At 41.6% G+C, this 23,360-nt stretch overlaps 1 protein-coding gene across 1 annotated transcript in view; it reads right to left on the minus strand.

Moving 5' to 3' along the window:
- The window catches only part of TRPM5 (transient receptor potential cation channel subfamily M member 5), a 60,454-nt gene that overhangs the window by 31,314 nt on the left and 5,780 nt on the right, over positions 1–23,360 (minus strand). The window contains exons 6-12 of the mRNA XM_042459397.1: positions 18,625–18,805; positions 17,731–17,795; positions 15,251–15,442; positions 11,916–12,018; positions 10,986–11,104; positions 7,877–8,227; positions 3,338–3,469 (exon numbers count right to left, since the gene is read on the minus strand). Coding sequence (XP_042315331.1) covers positions 3,338–3,469; positions 7,877–8,227; positions 10,986–11,104; positions 11,916–12,018; positions 15,251–15,442; positions 17,731–17,795; positions 18,625–18,805 — 1,143 coding nt within the window. The remainder of the gene's footprint in view (positions 1–3,337; positions 3,470–7,876; positions 8,228–10,985; positions 11,105–11,915; positions 12,019–15,250; positions 15,443–17,730; positions 17,796–18,624; positions 18,806–23,360) is intronic.

A 23,360-nucleotide genomic window follows, 5' to 3' on the forward strand; every position in this document is an offset into this window, starting at 1 on the left:
TCCTGATTAGTTTCCAAGCTCAGACAGGATCTGGTGTCTTTAAGGTATTTAAGTCCTCGGTGATTTAAACTTCACATGCCAAACACCTTAAATACTAATGTCACATGGATGTTAAAACTGGCTCCAGCCTCCTGAGCTAGAACTGGGATGTGAGATAGAGGCGGGGAGTACTACATGCTAAATCTCTGCCTAATCGCCACCCGCCATCAGCCCAGTTCCTAGCCATGCTCTGCCAGCACTTTTTAGAAGCTGAATAGTTTCCAGCTTCTAAAAAGTTCTGGTGGAAGGCAGCTGTGACCTGGCCTAGACCCAGGCTGATGGTGGGTGGTGATTAGATGGCAATGTAGATGCAATAATCTCCACCTCCATCCTGTGTCCTGGCTTTAAAACTGTTTGGAGCTGGTATTAAAGTCCTTGTGATAAGCTCCTAACTTTCCTTTCCTTCTGTGTGATGCTAAAAGCAAATTTATCTGTTCGTATTTAGGAATTTTAAAATAAATCATGTACTGCACCAAAATGTCTGGACTGTCCAGCTGCCGCTTTGTTCCATTATCCCATTTCAGTTTATGTGATATGTCAGTTTGGTTCTTTAGGTTGCCTCAGGATCTTGCTTTAAGACAATTCTTTAAGGTGCACTGACAGACTGGTTTGGGAGTTGGTTGGCTGTTGTTATTTCTGGACTGTAGAAAGTTGATTATTTGTTTGTTTATTTATTTATTAGAATGAGTGAGAATGTGTGGCCCTGCAGATGCTGTTGGACACCCCTCACCTCTGACTTTGCCTACCAAGGGTTGATGGGAACTGAAGTCCACCAATGCCTGGAAGGTCACATATTCTTGAACCCAGCTTTAGAAGCTTGGTGAATGAACACATTATTGTCCTCTAGGTTTATTTAATTTTGTTTTAGAAAGGGATGTATGTGTAAAAACAAGGAAAACCTAAGACAAATGTTGTTGGTTACAAAGGTTCTGTTTAAGAATAGGTTACTAAATTTCTTAGAGCACCATGAGTCCTGAAATATTGTTCTTCAAAGTTTCTAACGCAGGCAGCTATTTTAACTACATTTTCAGGTATCATGTTGCAGTTCTCTTCTATTGGAGATTAGTTTCTTTTTTACACTCTCCCATGCTCCTCCTGCACTAAGGGCCCCTTCAGTTGCTGCTAATATGAGATGGGAGCTTTGTGATCATTAACTCCTTCTCCCAATCAAGAATCTCAAGACTGTGGTGCAGGGAGCAGTGCAGTTCCTTCCTTCCTTCCTTCTTTTTTACAAGAGGAAACAGAATGTATTTAGACATTTATCCTTGGTTGTAGGGAAACAGAAAAGTCAAAAGATTTCCTGCTTAGTCACCACAAGTTGACCTTTCAACCTCTGATCAAAAAACTAGAAAGGGATTATATAGCTGTTTTCAAAGGAGCAGAAGTCTTTTTGCATTTCTCCTTTCAACATGAATACTTTTGGTTTCGTAATTTAAGATGATATATCATCTAGGTGGTAGAGCACACGTGTTACATGAAGAAGATCATAGGCTGAATTCCTGATAATTCTAGTTAAAAAGTTCATCAGAGTGGGTAAGTCCTCTGTCTGAAACCTTGGAAAGCTGATGCCAATCACAGTAGATAATATGCCATTGAATGGTCAGATACTCTGATGTGGTACATGAGGCAACGTTAAGGCAGGGTGACCAGATGTCATAACCACAAAGAAGGACAAGGCACCATAAAATGTATGGCATTCAATAAAAATGTAGGACTTTACAAAATAAAAGCTAAAAACACTAATATAAATATACTAGTAAATTCATTTCATATGGTTTATTTATAGCTATATTACTTATATACTATATTTTATTATGTACAAAATTGTATTTTTTCTTATCAACTTATCTCCGTTAAAATGCCTTTTTAGCTTGCAATACAATTATAAAATTCTGAGCAAGGCAAATGCTTAAAATTGTACTTTAGACCTTAACTGAATCTACATTTAAATTATTCCTTTCATTTGTTAACTGTGCTGAAAATAAGGGGGGGGGGGGGACTTTCCACATTTGCAATGTGTCCTCAAGCAGCTGGTTGCCTAATGTGTTTGCTATCCTTTTCCTCTCTGAGAAACAAATGAACCCTGAGCTCTGGGGGCAAATCTCTTTTGCTGCTGCTCCTAGGAAAAAAGAACTTCAAGAAGGATCCATCATATCTCCCTATTTGCAGCAAGGACAGGCTGCCAAGCAGACACATTTCTCAAAGGAGAACAGCAACTGTGGTGTTTTTTCAATGGGCTTCTTAATCATGCTCGAAATGGAGAACATTAGAATTCCTCCTGCACAGAAGGTTGAAATATAGGACATGTTCTGGAAAAGGAGGACATCTAGCCACCCAATTTTAAGGTGAAGCTTTATGTTGTGGACAAAGGAAAGTTTTCCAGTTACTCTCAGTTTCGTTTTCACATCTGTAAGCCACATACTGAGCTAGATGGAAAAATGTTTTGATTCTGTCTTTGTTGTTGTTATGTGATCTTGAGTCAGCTTCAACTAAAGGCAGTCCCATTTCAACAGGTCTGCTCAGCTCTTTCGAACTCAGGATGTGGCTTTCTTGATTGACAGCATATTTTCATACATGGGTAAAAAAAAAACCCTTCATGTCTTGTTTCACATTTTGTGGGCTGTGGCATTAGTCCAAGGAAGGTACTTGCTAGGCCAAACCACACACAATGTGAGAGGCATGTGGTTAGGTGCTGGGTGTCCTGTGATTTGAAAAAATAAGTTAAGAAAACTTTAGCTGAGGCGCACGTGCACATGTGTGTGTGTGTATGTGTGTGTGTATACTGTGAATTTTACTCATTTTGCTCATCATGTTTTTATGACTTTTTATGATCAGCAAGCTGTGGCCCTGGGGCTGCATGTATTCCCCAGGCAAAATGGTAAATCACCTCTTCTGGAAATATTTTCACATTAGACAAGTATCCTTTCTTAAAAACCAATGGAATGAACTTGGTGGCCGTTACATTTTTATTTTTTGCCATTTTTAGTAGTCTGTGGATCCCTCAGAGGGAAAGTTAGCTGCCAGACCCATTGTTATTGCCCAACTCAAGCCAACAGGTAAGATGTTATCCTAATAGGCAGTTTACAAATAAAATAACAACAGGCATAACAACTGCAGCAACAGTGAAGAAAGGTCCAATATGGACTAGGGGTGTCAAGGGAGGAGGGAGAAATAACCCCTTCTCAATTCCTATAGCCGTTATCTGTCCCTCAAAAAAAAAAAAGGGGGGGGGAGATATACAGGTTTAGGGGTGTGTGTGTGTGTGTGTGAAGTATTTCACACTAATCTTGCAACTTACCATAGCCCAGAAGTAGTATGCCATCTTGTGCCGATTTTGAAGTACTGCCCATAAGAATAAATCCCTCCAAGGATTTTCACTTTTCTGATTCATATCCAAAAGGCCTGGTAACTTTTTTGCGTTTATCTTATCCTAAACAAACAAAATAACTTATTGGAATTCAGTTTCTAAGAGGATATTCTGTAGACCCACAAGGATTTAGCTCTCCCATCTATCAAATAAATTAAGGCTTCCAGATCAATCCCGCCTCCCTCATTACAGATTCTGTAGCCTAGAACAATTTCCCATGGAATTCATGGGGTCTCAATCTTTTTCAACTGTTCTGATTTGGTAGGGACACTTCTAAGTGATCCTCTGCCTTTCCACATTTTCAGCTTTTAAAACGTCCCAGTTTCTCTCCTCCTCCTCTCACTTCACTCTTTCATCTTGGTTTACATCAATTGCTAAAAATTCGGTTCAAAGTACAAAGGTAGCCGGCACTCTGTTAATTCAGCAAGGCGGTTAGAAGGGGATGGGGTGGAAACATGCCTTTCCCAGTAGGCTCAAGCAAGCTACTGCAGCCTCTCTTAGCTTGTGTGTTTTTCCTCATTAATAACTTTTGCCATCTTGATCATATTCTGATGTTGCATGGCCATCCTAGTCTCAGTTTTAATTTGTGAAATACTGGAGGTATGGGATACACTGAATAACCCTGCCACCACAACTGCTACATTTTCACTAGAGAGGGCACATGTACACTAAACTGCTGACACTGATGAATGAATCGGGGAGTCTCAAGTAAGGACATTACTGCATATTAAACAAACTGGATCAAAATTAAAGAAGAAACCCCAAACTGTATCTTGTTCAGTATTGTATTCCAGCAGTGGCCAATTAGATGTCCACAGCCAAGACTATCCTTAATGTTCACACAGAGTGAAGCAACCAAAGATTAGATAATGGGAACAGCAGCTTCCCCAGCGACTCGAGTCATTCGCCTCTCTTGAGGGACAGAGCTGTGTTTCCCACAAAGCTTGTGTTACTTCCTCTGAACTATTGTACTACTCTCAAGGTGGCAGAGGGGTCCTATCCCATTGCCAGTTTGAAAAAACTGCTATTCCTAATTGCTATTCCTGTTAGTTTCTGTACTTGGTATAAAGGTCAGCCATTCTGTCCTTAGCCTCTGATAGTCCTTAGCCTCTGCATCTTCTCACTTATGCTCCTGAGAGATTGGTATCAGGTTAACTGTGAAATGGTCTTCTCTATTCCATGTGCTTGTAATCTAGTTGAGGAGACAAATCTACATTTTAAAAAGATGCCCTATAAATTAATCATCCCCTAGGCAAAATACAGACACATAGGAGATACAGGGGCAATGTCTTTCCAGTGCAGAGATATTTTATGTTCCACAAATGTCTGGATATACCAGATGCAAACCCCTGATGATACTTTCCATTTGTGCCAAAAAACAAAGCCAAAGACCTCCCAACTCCATTAAAGAAGCCCTTGGATTTTTGTTCTTGATTTTGTTGAATGAGATAATTCATTCACTGTCACTACAGAATTAAAAAGGCCTGCTGTATCCTGGATACAAATGAATAGGTATGAGAACATCCTGCATGAGATATTGTGCAAAGAAGCAGCAATTAGCCGTATGACCTAGCTTTCTGTGCGATCAGATTTTGTTTTATGTTGGCAGCAAGAGTGCACTTTTCAGCAGAGACTAATGAATGATGTTACATTAAAATTCAAGCAAGTGTTCCCAAGGCCTAGCCTGCAAAGGCTAGGGCATAAACCTAAGCCCCAACTGTTCAGCCCCTTCAGTGTTTCCTTTGTGCATGGAAAAATGTTGTAGTATTTGGATTTTTATGATCAATTTACATCATGGCACACCTCCAGCACTGCATCCGGCCCTGATTTGGTTGAAGAAGGGGCGGCTAGAGGCCACCCCTCTGGGGCTGTTTGCATAGCCCCTGAGTGGATCAATCTGGAATGCGGTCTTCCTCTTTTCTGCCTTCTACTTCACCAGTTATTATTGTCTTTTCTAGTGAGTCATGTCTTCCCATGATATATCTAAAATATGACAGCCTCAGTTGAGTCCTCTTGGCTTCAAGGGAGAGATCAGGTTTCATTTGCTCTAGACTCATTTGTCTTTTCAGCAGTCCGCAGTATCCATAGAACTCTTCTCCTACAGCACCAAATCTGAAATGAGTTGATTTTCTTCTTATCAACTTTCTTCAATGTCCAGCTTCCACAACCATATACAAAAATTAGAAATATGATGGCCTCCTAACTTTAGTGTTCTATGATATACCTTGACATTTCAGGATATTGTGCTTATCCAGCACAGAACAAGTAAAGAGGTACTACAGAAATACCTTGTGAATCTAAATGAATGTAAATCTCCAGGACCAGATGAACTACATCCAAGGATATAAAAAGAGCTGGCAAATGTAACCTCAGAGCCATTGGCAATAATGTCTGAGAACTCCTGGAGAACAGGAGAAGTCCCAGCAGACTGGAGGAGGGCAAACATGGTTCCCATCTTCAAAAAGGAAAAAAAGAGGATCCCAAAAATGATCATTCAGTTAGTCTGACAACAATACCAGGAAAGATTCTAGAGCAGATCAATAAACAGAGAGTCTGTGAACATCTAGAAGGGAATGCCTTAATCACAAAAAGTCAACATGGGTTTCTCAGAAACAAGTCATGCCAGACAAATCTAATCTCTTTTTTGATAAAATTACCAGCTGCATAGATGAAGGGAATGCTGTGGATATAGTATATCTTGATTTCAGTAAGTCCTTTGACAGGGTTCCCCATAACATTCTTGCAAACAAGCTAGTAAAATTGGGCTTGAAAAGGCAACTGTTAAATGGATTTGTAATTGGCTGACCAACTGAACCCAAAAGGTGCTCAGCAATGGCTCCTCTTCATTTTGGAAAGAAGTGACCAGTGGGGTGCCACAGGGTTCTGACCTGGGCCCAGGGCTATTCAACATCTTTATCAATGACTTGGATGAAAGAATGGGGGCATGCTTATCAAATTTGCAGATGACACCAAATTAGGAGGAATAGTTAATACCCCTGAAGACAGGATCAAACTTCAAAATGATCTTAATACATTAGAAAACTTGGCCAAAGCTAACAAAATGAATTTCAACACAGAGAAATATAAGGTACTGCACTTAGGGCAAAAAAAATCAAATGCACAGATATAGGATGGGGGACTCCTGACTGAACAAGACTACATGTGAAAGGGATCTAGGTGTTCTAGTAGACCACAAGTTACAAATGAGTCAACAGTGTGATAAAAAGGCCAGTGCAATTCTAGGCTGCATCAACAGAAGTATAGTGTCTAGATTAAGGGAAGTAATAGTGCCATTCTGTTCTGCCTTGGTCAGGCCTCACCTAGAATACTTTGTCCAGTTCTGGGCACCACAGTTCAAAAGGGATGTTGACAAATTGGAGTGTGTCCAAAGGAGGGCGACTAAAATGGTGAATGGTCTGGAAACCATGCCTTATGAGGATAGACTTAGAGAGGTGGGTATGTTTAGCCTGGAGAAGAGATGGCTAAGGGGTGATATGATAGCCTTCTTTAAGTGTTTGAAGGGGTGTCACATTGAGGAGGAAGCAAGCTTGTTTTCTGGTGATAATGAAGCCACTTCAAGTATGGTTCTGGATGGGATGGTGGTGGTGGGGAGGGGTGGAATGCCTCTTGACAGAGCTAAGTTGCTAGGCCTTCTGAGATTTTCACTTAAAATTTTGCTGTAAGCACATCTACTCAGAAGTAAAATCTACTGGGTGAAATGAAATTTATTCCTAGATATATGTGTATAGGCTTCCTAGCTGCATCAGCAAATCTAAATATACTTGCTAGGAAACATGCCAAATTGAGCTTAAGGGAACTTTCTTCTGAGTAGACACATATAGAACTATGCTATTAGTTTCTCTTTACCTACAGTTGTCTTCCTTCTCTCTCTTCTTTTCCTCCTCCCTCTGTGTACTGAGGGCGGAATTTTGTTATTATTATTGTTTTGTTTTGTACATCACCTTTCATGTCCATAATAACTAATAAATATTTTCCCTGTTAAAAACATGATTTCAGACCTAAGAAAATGATATACTCATTCAACATTTAAGATTATCACACCCAGTAACAAAGGCAGGTTCTAAAAGACAAAAGTGGACATTATTGCATTTACCTGTCTGGGCTGTAGGCAGCCTGTATCCACTGAGGCAGTCTGTCTGCAACCCAGACTTCTCTTGCAGCTTTTTTAAGAATGAGAAAATCTTGTCCTTGAAAAAGTTGAGGGAGAAGTCCAGGTTACAGAAGGGCTGCCCAAGTGGATGCAGGCTGCCTGCAGCCCAGACACAGATAAATGTGATAACATTCATTTTCATCTTTTAGATCCCACGTCTCTAGTGAGTACATCAACCTACTATATGTGACTTCCTGCTCCCCAAATAATACATCTGCATGGAATGCCATGTGTTCTATAAGGGACCGTTAAAGCCCCAATCTTCTGAGTGTCACTTCATAAATCTTATGGAAACTTACAGTTTTTTTCTTGCCTCCAGATCTATGGTCCTGGTAGAAACCTCTGCATGCATCATGAAGAAAATCCTTCAGCACCCTGGAAACTTCATGGAGAGTGAACAGAGGGCAAGTATCGCTAACTTCCTTGTGCTGTTGACCACTTATTCCTGCCAAAGTTAGTCTGCTCTCTTCATGTTTTTTAAGCAGAAGTGTATAAAGAAGAGACTTTGGTGAGATGGTACAGTAGAGTCTCTGAAGCCGGCTGTATGTCAGGAAGTCATGCATGTTGGCCCCATTATCAATAAACAACTTGACAAATTCTGGCTTATCATTCACAAGGGCATCCATCGTCACTTCTTCTAGGTCACATGACTGAGGTTACAAAAAACACAAGAATTTTTTTCAACATGAGTATGGTTAATAATTGTACCTGATATTAGCATATTAAGAACTGTGCCATCCTTTCTGATATAACATGTGATCTTGAAATCTGAGTAAGGAGGTTGATGCCATCCCCCACCCCCACCCCCTGCCCAACTGATAGTTCATCTTCCTTGGCAGACATAAAGTAGACACACCACAGCAGGAGTGGCTGCCTGACAGTCAGCCAGGTCCTTCTCCAGATCCACAGGATTCAAAGCAGTATGGAGAGTTGAACACACACACACCAAGTCCCCAGGAAAGGCAAAGGTTTCAATGTCTAGCACAAACATTGAAGATGTTTGTGGCACAGAGCTGTGAACATTCTCTTGAAATACTGTCTGAACTATGAGCTGAGCTGGCTGACTTTATAAATTGGGGGTTTCCTTCAGTTGAATTATTGGAAATAAACTTCCTCTTGATTTTACCTTGCTACTGTAAGTATTTGATTTATGACCCTGGGACTGCTACCCCTGGAACTGTTCTAATTTATAGCTTCTGATCCTGGACTGTTTGACATCTGATACCGCTTGTTGCTACAGCTTCTGAACTTTTGGCACTCTGAATTCTAGTGCAGCATTACAGCAGGACAGCCCAGTGGACAACAGAATATTCTGTCCTACTGCTACGTTTAAGTGTGTCACAGCAAGCACAATATTCCTGATGAATGGACAGGGCTATCATGCAACAAGGAGCATGTATCAATAGCTGAATACTATGCAGACAGTTTCCATAGTATTGTGGAGTGTGGGTGACCTGCGTTGTCCACTGAGAAAACCATTGCACAATCCATTTGTTTGAAAATATTACTTTTTGGTGCTGATAATTATAAACATGGGGAACTCATTCTGAATTGGAACCACATCAGACAGCTAAAAGTTAATTAGTTCTCACTACCCCAGCACCTCAAACATCTTGATCTAGTCTGGCTCCCTTGTATTTAACACTGGGTGTGAGGAGGCCTAGCTGCTAGCTGCATATTTAACATATTGTTTCATTTGGCCTTCATCATGGATCTAGATATCTTTAGGATACCTAGGATATGTCCTTAGCTGTTCAACTAGGAACCAGTTTTGATATTATATTTACTGTATACATCTGCCAGCAGATGTACTGGATGCATTGCTTGCTTCTGTCAAATCATATGACTGAGCTGATGCTATAGCAGTCTGTCAGAATGGTGGAAATTCTGTATGCTGCCCTTCAGGTGCTGTTAGACTGAAACTCCCAGGAGTCTTAAACAGTACAGGCAATGGCGATGAATGCTGAGAGTCATAGCCCAACAACATTTGGAGATCACCAACATGATTCCTCTCCTGCTTTAAGCCCAACTCAAGGTGTCCCAGGTCATGGTATAAATCTGCATTAGAAAAAATTACTGAAGCTGAGCAGGTTTGATCAGCTCCTGTATGGAAGACCACCTAGAGTCCTACATCACACTTTGAATCCATCCTCAATTAGTGAGTTCTGCCATAAGATATGAGAGAGAAGTTATGTCACAGGAAGGTCATACAGTGGTACCTCGGGATACGAAATACCCAGGTTACGAAATTTTCGGGATACGAAAAAATCCCATTGGAAATCATTGTTCCGGGTTACGAATGTTTTTTCGGGTTACGAAGAAAATTTTTGGTGCTTTTCGGCGCTTTTTCGCACGAAACGCGGCTTTTCCCCATTAGCGCCTATGGCAATTCGGCTTACGAAGGCTTTTCGGGTTACGAAAGCGGCCGCGGAACGAATTACTTTCGTAACCCGAGGCACCACTGTACTCTGATGTAGACAAGCTCCTCCATTCATACCTACAGAGTGCCTTGAGAGTGATGGGATAATAATTCAAATAGCACCCTGTATGGACATTTGAGGGGGGTAATCTTAACTTTTTGTGCACATGTGCATGTGTTATAGGACATTTTTCCAGAAGAAATTTTAAGGAGCACAAATATATTTTAATTTTCATGTAGTATTTTTGATGCTGTGGGAACACAGGGCTGGTGACTGACTTAGTATCTGTGAAAACATGGCTAAGATTGTTGACTCCATGACAGAGTATAAATCTTTACTACCATAGTTATGCTGCTGCTGAAGGGGTGAGATCTACAGCTTCTCTTTGGAGGAAAAGGATATGGGCACAAGGATATCCAGAAGAAGGACACAAAGATATCCAGACAGAGCCATTTGCAGTTCTACACACCCTGCATCCTCAACAGATTGGCCACAGTATTACCATCTGGCTTCCCTTGGGCACTCAAAAAAGAAGCAGCAGGACAAGGTCAGAAGCTGCTGCTGCTTTCCTCAGTGTGCAAGGGCCAAGAGGGAGGAGCTCTGCCTGGGAGATTCTGGATGCCCTTGTGAATCAAGGAAAAAACATTGCTTAAGGCAGTGTCAGATACCTCTTTGCATAATGTTTTTGTATGCTGGTATAGCCATGCATTAAGCCGGTGTAAACTACTATCAGGATTTCTGGCCATGTGTGCCAGTTGATACAACACAATCTTTCATATCACTCTGATGATTTTTTTTTGGGATTACACAGAAGATTAGCCATTTCTTCAACAAAATCTCCACCCATCAGCAGATGCTGATCCAATAAAAATTATCGCTGGATTTAGCTGCTCGGTCTTCCCTGTTTTCAGGAACCCAAAGAAGTGTTGTGCTGCACCCAGTCTATCCATTATTTGAATAATTAATTCAAAAAAGTAAAGTAACCCACCTTCCATTCAACATCTCCATTGAATATTTCACTGTTTGCTATGTCCACTCTGTTCCAGGCCACAGCCAGCTTCAGTTCATCCAGGTATTCTTGGGCTTCCTGACTATGACTCTTACAGGCTATTACAAACATAATATGAAAATAAATTAACCAGTCCCATGCATGTTTAGTGGATTTACTCCTAAGTACATGTGCACAGGACTGTAGCTTCCATCTCTGAAAGCCTTAACATAATAACATGTTTAAAATGTGCCTTACCACTGTTATTTTTGAATATTTTTAAAAGGCAAACATCTAGCTGGGAACATCTGCTGATGGAAGATGATCATGAGCAGGCTCTGGAGGAACTGACTCCTCCATGCAGCCCCCACATACCATCAATATCTGCTCCAGGAGGATGGTAAATCTTCCTGTGGGAAGTTTCTGGTACTGTACTGTGAAGGGTTGAGGGATATGGAAGAAAGAACAGTGTCTCCTTGCAGATGCACAGACATTGCACATGGATGGGATCACTGGTGGACTTTCTCCATCAGCAGATGTATTCAAATACATCCTGACCATCATTTGCAATTTTAAATAAATAAAATCTTGTGCTACCATTTCAAATGTCCTCAGCAAATATTCTTTGGGTACAATCTGACAACAGGGTGTTATTAATTACTTAGGGAACTATCCTGAAGCCAACAAAAGGAGAGCAGAGAGTCTATTGAAAGCAGTGTAAATACAGCTTCACCAGTATAAATTTCCAGCAAGACAGGATTTACAGTACTAGAGGTCTTCTTATCTTCCTGTAGTAAGCTCTGTAAGTATCACTATCAAGCCAAGCATGTTCTGCTGGTAGTGTAGGCTAAACCAGGACATTTCAAGGACACACCAGGGTGTGACAGTTCTGGACTGGGGAATAGATAGCATTCATTAAATTTAAATTACCTTTAACCAATGCTTTCAAAATGACTGTATCCAGTTCTTCTGAACCTTCTTGTTCAAAATTATGCACTGTTAGAAGCTGCTGCTGGCTAATAATGTTTTGGATCTAAAGGATTAAAGCAAGTTAATGTTTCTTAGTACCACTACATTCGAAACAGAATTTTGGTATAATCTGGATTTAATTCCTCCCCAAGAGATAATAGAGCTGAGACAATTGCAAAATCTTGAGCCTGTTAAATAGTCTAGTCTGGAAGTAATCAGGAGATATGTAACTGAGCACAACATTCATCATATATGTCCCAGTTATTTCCAGACTCAGCTACTGTAACAAACTCTGTATTGGATAGCCTTTAAACTCTTATGAGTCCAACAACATCTGGAGGACCACAGATGCCCACTGCAAGTCTTACAGTGTTTGAGAGTAGATTGTTTGAAATACCAGCTACATCAATAATAAACTCGCCAGGCCTCAGAGGCACTGCTCATGGATCCACCATCAAGATATATTAGATTGTTAATGATGAGAGGGAGGGCCGTTCTGGTAGTATCACCATACTTATGGGATTTTTCTCTTTAAGGAGGGACACATGAATAATGAACGAATCTTGAAAAACATTTTTTAAAAAAATAAAAAATTTAAGCTGCCTTCTGGCTTCTAATCTGTCATATGCTGCAGCATTTCATAGAATCATAGAATCATAGAGTTGGAAGAGACCGCAAGGGCCATCCAGTCCAACCCCCTGCCATGCAGGAAATCCAGATCAAAGCATCGTCGACAGATGGCCATCCAGCCTCTGTTTGAAGACCTCCAAGGAGGGAGACTCCACTACACTCCGAGGAAGTGTGTTCCACTGTCGAACAGCCCTTACTGTCAGGAAGTTCCTCCTAATGTTGAACTGGAATCTCTTTTCCTGGAGCTTGCATCCATTGCTCCGGGTCCTAGTCTCTGGAGCAGCAGAAAACAAGTTTGCTCCCTCCTCAATATGACATCCCTTCAAGTATTTAAATAGGGCTATCATATCACCTCTCAACCTTCTTTTCTCCAGGCTAAACATCCCCAGCTCCCTGAGTCGTTCCTCATAGGGCAAGGTTTCCAGACCTTTCACCATTTTAGTCGCCCTCCTTTGGACACGCTCCAGTTTCTCAATGTCCTTTTTGAATTGTGGCGCCCAGAACTGGACACAATATTCCAGGTGGGGCCTGACCAGAGCAGAATATAGTGGCACTATTACTTCCCTGGATCTAGATACGATACTTCTATTGATGCAGCCTAAAATCGCATTGGCCTTGTTAGCTGCCGTATCACACTGTTGACTCATGTTCAACTTGTGGTCTACTTGGACTCCTAGATCCCTTTCACATGTTGTCTCCTTAAGCCAGGTGTCTCCCATCCTATATCTGTGCATTTCATTTTTTCGCCCTAAGTGCAGTACCTTACATTTCTCCCTGTTGAAGTTCATTCTGTTAGCTCTGGCCCAGCTTTCTAGTCTATTCAGGTCATTTGGAATGTTGATCCTGTCCTCTGGAGTATTAGCTATTCCTCCTAATTTGGTGTCATCTGCAAATTTGATAAGTATGCTCCCAATTCTGTCATCCAGGTCATTGATAAAGATGTTGAATAACACTGGGCCCAGGACAGACCTTTGTGGGACCCCACTGGTCACTTCTCTCCAGGATGAAAAGGAGCCATTGTTGAGCACCCTTTGGGTTCAGCCGGTCAGCCAATTACAAATCCATGTAACAGTTACTTTGTCTAGCCCACATTTTACAAGCTTGTTTGCAAGAATGTCATGGGGAACCTTGTCAAAGGCCTTAGTGAAATCAAGATATACTATGTCCACAGCATTCCCTTCATCTACCAAGCTGGTAATTTTATCAGAGAAAGAGATTAGGTTTGTCTGGCATGACTTGTTTCTCTGAAACCCATGTTGACTTTTTGTGATTATGGCATTGCCTTCTAGATGTTCACAGACTCTCTGTTTAATGATCTGCTCCAGAATCTTTCCTAGTACTGATGTCAGACTAACTGGACGATAATTGTTGGGATCCTCTTTTTTCCCCTTTTTGAAGATGGGGACAACGTTTGCCCTCCGCCAGTCTGCTGGGATCTCTCCTGTTTTGCAGGAGTTTTAAGTCTGTAAACTAGCTGGTGACTTATGCCAGCATAAGAGTCCATTAGTCATTCTTTCATAGCCTCAGCAGAGAAAATGCAGCAAAATCCTATTCCATCCAGACATAAAACTGCCCTGCCACTTCTCCAGCTGCTTGGGAGATCACAGAATGGCTATATCTCTTGATGAAGACTAACCTTCCTGCCATCCACTGCATTGGTGCAACACTCTTGGCCACAATACCTCTGGTGCTATACCTTCACCTCCTCCTACACAAGTGTAGTTACATTGGCCAATGAGTTTAAGCATTTGAATATCATTTGGCTTCATGATAACTAATATATTATAAATCTAGTGTTCTAGTTTTATACTGCCATTTTAGCAACATCTTGTGATTGTGATGTCAGCTGCCTTGGGGTGGAGTCCTGGTAAACTATTTCTACATTTTAGTAATAAATACACACTAAAACCATGACAAGAGTTTAGAGATCTAGTGAGAGGTCTAGACAGATGATAGAAGGAGATAGATGTCTGCCCTCATGCCATTCCTAGAATAGTATGCTATTAGTGATATATACATGCATAACTGTGGTTTAAATGTGCATATGTCTCTTTCTGGAAGGGGTGCAGTGTGGTATTCCCTAAGCCAGTGATGGTGAACCTTTTAGAGGCTGAGTGCCCAAACTGCAACCCAAAACCCACTTACTTATTGCAAAGTGCCATGTCCCTCTGGCTTTCTAGTAACAAACTCTGGCAAATTTTGTGCTGGGGTGATGGCACATGTGCCCACAGAGAGGGCTCTGAGTGCCTCCTCTGGCACGTGTGCCGTAGGTTTGCCATCACTGCCCTAAGCTTTTAGACTCTGTCCAGAACTTTCCCCTATCCATCCATCAAGTTCTGGGAGGAACTGCTTCTTATTGGTAGAGGGAGGAAAGAGGCAATTTAATTGATGAAAATGCAACTGCTCTGGGCTCCTAGGGGAAAGAAAAGGAGGGTGCACTCCATCTATAAGCACATCTTCATTCCCTCCCCTTCACATCCCCCAGATAAGACCAACTGCCTCTTCATTGTGTAAATTGCCAGGGTCCCTCCTGGGGTTTTGACATCCACTAGTAGGGAGAGGCGACAAGGAATTGAGCCAGCTGAGTGATACACTCTACCTATTTGATATAGGATCTCTTCCATAGTCTGTGAAAGCATTTCATGATTACCAAGGAAAAGCCTTACCACTTCAGTCCACTGAAGAATGTCCTTCCACAAGAAATCTTCTGTGGGGAATTTCTCCTTTAATTGTTTTTCTACCACATGTGGCACAATTAAATGTGGCTCATTCATTAGTGCAGCTATGATGTCAGCTATGCCACCTGAGCCAGCTAAAATGAGCCAGGGGGCAGAATTTTCCATTCCTCTGCAAATTCGCTGTTCAAAAGTATAAAACAAGGTAAGTCCAAATAAAATGAAACAACACTGTTACTCAGTTTCTCAGAAATAACATACCACATAGGAGTTCAATTATCCTGCTCAATTTCACAAACTCACATTCTGTTGATCCTGTCTTTGTACTTTCTTGATATATTGAATACTAAACAATTAACACCAAGATTACAAGTCTTAAACTGGCAAAACTGAATTTAATGACCTCTTCCATCATGAAACGTCAATTAACCTTCAAAGCGACCTTTGTTACCCCCATGAAAAATTGCACCTCACTCAGGCAGACACATATGCGTTATACCCAAGGTGGAACACAGGGCCAGGATCCTCTAGCAGGAAAACTGCTTGTGCAATAGGCCATAGCATGAAACTTTTCACATGACTATGCTCATGCAGGAAGACCTCCCTGCACAAGTGGAAGAGCAGTGCAGGAGGCTGCAGGTGCAAATAGATTTCCAGAGCCTCATGTCAAACCACTTTCTGGCTTTGTGGGGTTTACTAAACCAAGCTACTATGTGAGGCTTGGGAAATGGCTTGTTTTTCTTCCCTTAGTTAAGAAATAGGCATCTCAGAGTGTGCCTCCTCCTCTCATCTCCTCTTACACCTCCTCAACACCATTGTGGACCATTATACATTACCACTGTTGCTTTATCCCATGTAACTTTTTAAAAAACAAACAAACATGATTGGAAATGTTTCCATTGAGTTAGTTGGAACTTGGGAGCATTTCAATGTGGGAAAATTAAACTGTTACAGCACTGGTATGCCTAATAATTCAGTTGGCAGCAACAGCTCTCAGCTGGATACAACTGTTGCCTATTGTAAAAAACAAAACAAAACCTCATTCCACATGTACAATGTACAGCTGCATAAGACACCAGCAGGACTCTGGCCATAGTATTCAGCTTCACTTAATCATTTTTGCTTCACTTAAATGTTCATGAGCCTAATCTAGCCTGTGAAGAGCCCAGGGGAGGGTGAGTTAAAAGTTTCCCCTTACTTTTCTTCAGAAATCTAAAATCTCTTCCCTGTTCAGGGATTCAAAAGAAGAGCGGGAGGGGGAAATCCATTGGTACCCCGCTCAGGTATGCCGTGTGTGTGTGTGCATGTATGTACATATTCGCTGCAAACCAGTGTATGTCATTTGGCCCTAAATCTGACTAACATTTCCTGTACTCCTTAACATGGCAATCTGCATACGACAATACTATGGTGAATGAAGAGCTAGGTTTGAACAGGCAGCATGAGAATGAGAACCCTTTGTTGTAGGTCATACAGTTGATGGAACATAGATATTCTATATCTAATCATGTTTCATATTAAAATAAAAAGTGCAAGTTATTTCTGAAGAGACTCTTTCTGTTCTTCATGGAAACCAGAAAACAAGTGAATTCTATTACAACAGTTAAGACCATGCAGGTAAACAAAATGAGGTGGGAGTGTGTGTGTGTGTGTGTGTGTGTGCGCGTGCGCACGCACGAGACATGATGATGATAAAGCAGAAAATTCAGCAAGATTACATCATGATGTTCAGTTCTTTCCACTTTATTTTGTTCACCTTCCAGCCTGAAGATTTCTAGAAAGCCTGAAAAGTTGCTTATCTTTTAGATCTTCCTAATTAACAGAAATGCCTTAAAAGCACCAGATCCCATCTGATCTTGGAAGCTGAATAGGGTCAACCCTGGTTAGTACTGGGATGGGAGATCGCTGAGAAATACCAGGTGCTGTAGTCTATACAGGGCGATCCAAAAGGAATGATACAAAACTGAATAAGAACAGCTTTACTTTTGCACCATTGTTTTTGAATCACCCTGTATTTCAGAGGAAGGGACTGACCAAACCACTTCTGGTTATTCTTGCCTAAGAAAAGCCCATGGAATTCATGGGGTGACCATAAGTCAACAGGTGACTTGAAGGCACACACACATAATGGTGGCTGCTTGCTTCCATGTCAGTAATCTTTAAATGTTAAAAGAACTACCTAAGGTGTTGAGTTGAATCCACCAAGTAGATTGAGTGCCTTGGATACCTCCTGTAACATTTTGGCTAAAAACCAATGTGAATTCACCATTCCAGTGATAATGAAGGCACCAGCTGCCTCTGCTCCTAATTAAGGGACTCCACTACTAGACAACATCTAATGAACTCATCAATTTGGAGTAGTTATTGTTGCATGGGTTTTGTGCTCAGCATGCTTCTCAGTGAAGCTCCAGGATATTTGCTTAAAGAGTTCTGTAATCTCTCTTATTGAAACAGGACTATTAGTGTCTTACCTCAAGTATATGAGGTCTTCCGTTCACAAGTAAGCAGAGCACAGGGATTTCAATGCTACCAGTTCCTGATTAATAGATAATTGAACATTGAAGTTAATAAAATTCAGACACAAAAGACTCTATTGTCTCAGGTTTTCACTTGTTTCCAGCAAAAGAGCATGATTTCACCTACCACCATCGCTGTCTCACCATGCCAAAACAAACCCAGCAGACTTCGTAGTGAGATGTTTATGTAACTTGATATCTTAGCCTGAATGTCATTGGAGCAGCACTGAAGTACTCAGTGCAAAACTGTTCTAGCTTATCAGAAATATCATTGAACCACTGTTGAGTTCCCTGTTGTTCTGCCTCTCTGGTGTCATACCCAGTGTCATTCTGCCTTCATCGTACCTGCAACATGTTCATGGCAGGAGAAAGACAGGATAAAATAAAATAAATACTCTGCACTGCCAGCATTTCTTGCGACCATGATGCTTAAAATGCTAAAGTCAGAAATTAAGAACCCCCTATCCATTGGCTGTATTCAGCCCATAGCGGTGTGAGCCCGATCTGGCTCAAAAGCTTTTGCTAATGCCTTTGAACAGTGATTTGAGAAAACAGAAAAGAAGCTGTTTATAGCTCAATAATCTGTTGCACCCAAAATCAAAGTTTTAACTGCAATCTTGCACAAGTTAGATTAAATCCCAGTGACTTCAAAGGAATTCAAACAGCCTACTTCTGTCCAGGGCATGCACACATACTCCCTTTCTTTGTGTACACAATCAACAATTCATTTTAGATGCGTGGTGTGTGTGTGTGTGTGTGTGCGCGCACACACACACACACACATGTAGTCCCACTATTTGCAATGGATCAATTCTAAGAAGACAAACAATGAAGTCCCCCGCTTCCTACCTCCATAGCCAGTGCGTTGTTGTGAAATATGTTTCTCCAAAGTGACACGTAGCCTTGTAGTGCTATCTGGCTCATTTGGATCTCTTTCGTCCACCAAAATAAAATAGGAGTGATGGTTGTCAAGTGAATAGGGAGGGCCTTTGGCACTGTGGTCTGATTTGTAGCTTATAAGATTGCCATTCTAGGGGGAAAAGGAGAAATTACCTTTCCTATGTACACTTACATGGGAGTAAATCTGAAAACCTAGAGAACATCTACCAGTCTGTGTCAACAATATCAGGCTTTGGACCAAGGAGCCCTGGGTTCAAATTGAGTACATACAGGTTTTCTTTTAATTAAATGTAGATACGATTGAACTGTATCCCTGCTGCCTTTTTATCCACAAAGCAGATCATGGTTTATATTATTTATTTTAAGAGATCCCATTTAACAATTTTTCAGGGCTAGTCACAACAGTTTAAGCAACAACAATAAGTTACTTTTAAAAGAACAGTCAATGAAAAGACATCCAAAATGACAAAGCAGCAGTAAAGCTATAATGTCATAGAATCATAGAATCCTAGAGTTGGAAGAGACCGCAAGGGCCATCCAGTCCAACCCTCTGCTATGCAGGAATCCATATCAAAGCATCCCCAACAGATGGCCATCTAGCCTCTGCTTAAAGACCTCCAAGGAAGGAGACTCCACTACACTCTGAGGGAGTGTGTTCCACTGTCAAACAACCCTTACTGTCAGGAAGTTCTTCCTAATGTTGAGGTGGAATCTCTTTTCCTGCAGCTTGCATCCATTGCTCCGGGTCCTAGTCTCTGGAGCAGCAGAAAACAAGCTTGCTCCCCCCTCAATATGACATCCTTTCAAATATTTAAACAGGGCTATCATATCACCTCTTAACCTTCTCTTCTCCAGGCTAAATATCCCCAGTTCCCTGAGTCGTTCCTCATAGGGCAAGGTTTCCAGACCTTTCACCATTTTAGTCGCCCTCCTCTGGACACGCTCCAGTTTCTCAATGTCTTTTTTGAATTGTGGTGCCTAGAACTGGACACAGTATTCCAGGTGGGGCCTGATCAGAGCAGAATACAGTGGCACTATTACTTCTCTTGATCTAGATACTATACTTTTATTGATGCAGCCTAAAATACCATTGGTCTTTTTAGCTGCCGCATCGCACTGTTGAATCATGTTCAACTTGTGGTCTACTTGGACTCCCAGATCCTTTTCACATGTAGTTTCATTCAGCCAGGTGTCCCCCATCCTATATCTGTGCATTTGATTTTTCTGCCCTAAGTGCAGTACATTTCTCTGTGTTGAATTTCATTTTGTTAGCTTTGGCCCAGCTTTCTAGTCTATTCAGGTCATTTTGAATGTTGATCCTGTCCTCTGGAGTATTAGCTATTCCTCCTAATTTGGTGTCATCTGCAAATTTGATAAGTATGCTCCCAATTCTGTCATCCAGGTCATTGATAAAGATGTTGAATAACACTGGGCCCAGGACAGACCTTTGTGGGACCCCACTGGTCACTTCTCTCCAGGATGAAAAGGAGCCATTGTTGAGCACCCTTTGGGTTCAGCCGGTCAGCCAATTACAAATCCATGTAACAGTTACTTTGTCTAGCCCACATTTTACAAGCTTGTTTGCAAGAATGTCATGGGAAACCTTGTCAAAGGCCTTACTGAAATCAAGATATACTATATCCACAGCATTCCTTTCATCTACCAAGCTGGTAATTTTATCAAAGAAAGAGATCAGATTTGTCTGGCATGACGTCTGTCTCTGAAACCCATGTTGACTTTTTGTGATTATGGCATTACCTTCTAGATGTTCACAGACTCTCTGTTTAATGATCTGCTCCAGAATCTTTCCTGGTATTGATGTCAGACTAACTGGATGATAATTGTTGGGATCCTCTTTTTCCCCCTTTTTGAAGATGGGGACAACGTTTGCCCTCCTCCAGACTGATGGGATTTCTCCTGTTTTCCAGGAGTTTTCAAAGATTATTGCCAATGGCTCCGATATTACATTTGCCAGTTCTTTTAGTACCCTTGGATGTAGTTCATCTGGTCCTGGAGACTTAAATTCATTTAGATTAACAAGGTATTCCTCTACTATCTCTTTACTTATTCTGTGCTGAAATTCCCATATTCTGTCCTCTGCTCCATTATCTTCAGGTTGAGCATGCTTTGCCTTTTCTGAGAAGACTGAGGCAAAGAAGGTGTTGAGTAATTCTGCATTTTCTCTGTCCCCTGTTAGCATTTTGCCATCTTTTCCATGCAGTGGCTCTACCGTTTCCTTCTTCTTCCTTTTGCTGCGGACATATCCAAAAAAGCCCTTTTTATTGTTCTTAACCTCTCTGGCAAGCCTGAGTTCATTCTGCGCTTTAGCTTTTCTGACTTTACCCCTACACATGCCTGCTATTTCTTTGAATTCCTTTTTTGTGATTTCCCCCTTTTTCCATTTCTTGTATATGTTCCGTTTAAAACTTAACTCAGTTGAAAGTTCCTTAGTCATCCATCTTGGTTTCTTGAGACACCTCCCATTTTTCTTTCTCACTGGAACTGTTTGAGATTGTGCCTTCAGTATCTCCCTTTTGAGAAACTCCCATCCGTCCTGAACTCCCTTCCGTTTTAGTGTTTCTGACCACGGGATCACCCTCAATACTTCTCTAAGTTTACTAAAATCCACTCTCCTAAAGTCTAGAATGTGTGTCTGACTATGCCTGGCTTCTTCTTTCCATTGTATAACAAACTCCAGGAGAACATGGTCACTTCCACCTAAGGATCCCAGCACTTGCACCCCATTAACCAAGTCATCTTTGTTGGTTAGGATCAGATCCAAAATAGCTGACCCCCTTGTTTCCTCTTCCACCTTTTGGACCATGAAATAGTCTTCCAGGCAAGTGAGGAATGTGCAAGACCTTGAGGATTTTGCTGAATTTGACTTCCAGCAAATATCAGGATAGTTGAAGTCGCCCATCACTACTACATCTCTCCTTTCTGAGTGTGTGGTCATCTGTTCTAGAAAGGCATCATTCAATTCCTCAGTCTGACTTGGGGGTCTGTAGTAGACTCCCACTGTAACATCCTTGTTGTTTCCCTCCCCTTTAATTTTTATCCAGATGCTCTCTAACTGGCTTCCATGATTGATGTCCTGGATCTCTTCACTGGTGTAAATATCTCTGACATATAGTGCTATTCCTCCTCCTTTCCTGTTTGGCCTATTTCTCTTAATAAGGTTATACCCCTCTATTTCCACATTCTAATCATGAGACTCGTCCCACCAGGTTTCAGTGATGCCTATTATATCATATTTGCTTTGTTGTACTAGGAGTTCAAGTTCATCTTGCTTATTTTCCATGCTCTGTGCATTAGTGTAGAGACATCTCAGACCACGGGTCCCATTTACTTGCTGCTTGTGCAAGTTTTTTTGCCTCCCACTGTTGGGTCCTTGCACTTTTTTCCTTGTTTCCTCTATGTCTGTTTGACTATTTTCTCCAGCCCTTTTGCCTTCCTTAATATTGTCTCCCTTCCCCACGGGACTCAGTTTAAAGCCCTCCTGATCAAGTTCTTGAGACTGTTGGCAAAAACATTTCTTCCAACTGGCGTGAGATGCAACCCGTCTGTTGCAAGAAGTCCCTCCTCATGGAACCGCAGCCCATGATCAAAGAATCCAAATCGTTCTCGGCGGCACCATCTGCGAAGCCAGTTATTCACATCCGCTATTTTCCTCTCCCTTCAACTGGCAGAAGAGACAAGATGACAACCTTTACATCCATTCCATTCAGCTTCCTACCAAGCGCCTCATACTCCCTTTTGATGTTCTGCAGGCTGTGTCTTGCAGTATCATTGGTTCCCACATGGACCAAAAAGAAGGGGTATTGGTCAGTAGGCTTGACCAGTCTTGTCAGCCTCTCTGTCACATCACGGATCTTTGCCCCTGGGAGACAACACACCTCTCGAGACATCTTGTCAGGCCTACAAATCACTGCTTCTGTACCCCTCAGCAAGGAGTCCCCCACTATGACCACACGCCTCCTCCGAGGCTTAGCAGCGGCTGTTCCCTTGGGTGGGACTCTCAGGCTTGCCTGCTCTGTCCCTGAAGTCTGTCCATGCTTCTCTTCAGACTCCTTGATAAGGGAAAGAGCTTTGAATTGATTCTCTAGCTGCAAGCTCCCTGAACAATCCCTTTTTGGCCTACTTCTCTGTGTGATATTCCTCCAGCTGTCTGCCTCCTGTGTATGTGAAGTGACCTCCTCTGCTCCAGCAACTTCCTCTGCATGGTACTCGTCCAGGATTGTTAGCTCTGTTGTGTCCAGGAAATCCTCCTGCTTCCTAATATGCTGAAGTGTAGCTACTCTGGACTCCAACTGCTGCACTTTCTCCTCCAAGAGGACTACCAACTTGCACTTGGGGCATGTGAAGTTCTCCACTTCTGTAGGCAAGAAGACAAACATGCCACAAGTGTTGCAGGTGACTGCCGTGTATACAGTAATGTGTAAAAGTTATAATGTGTATATACTAAGTGAAAACTGTTGTTTTAAATGATTGTTTATTTTGTTAACATTTGGAATCAATAACCCTTGTTCACCCAGGCAGAGAATATTGCCTTCATTCTATATTACCATTTAGGGGTAATTCTGTGTTTCCAGATAATTTGGAACTTTAGATCTCGAACAGAGGAAATAATAGGACTGGGTCTTCTTGAAGTGGAAGAGGGCTGCACAAAATAATACATACAAAGG

The sequence above is a fragment of the Sceloporus undulatus genome, chromosome 1 (assembly GCF_019175285.1).
Source record: "Sceloporus undulatus isolate JIND9_A2432 ecotype Alabama chromosome 1, SceUnd_v1.1, whole genome shotgun sequence".
Taxonomy (NCBI): domain Eukaryota; kingdom Metazoa; phylum Chordata; class Lepidosauria; order Squamata; family Phrynosomatidae; genus Sceloporus; species Sceloporus undulatus.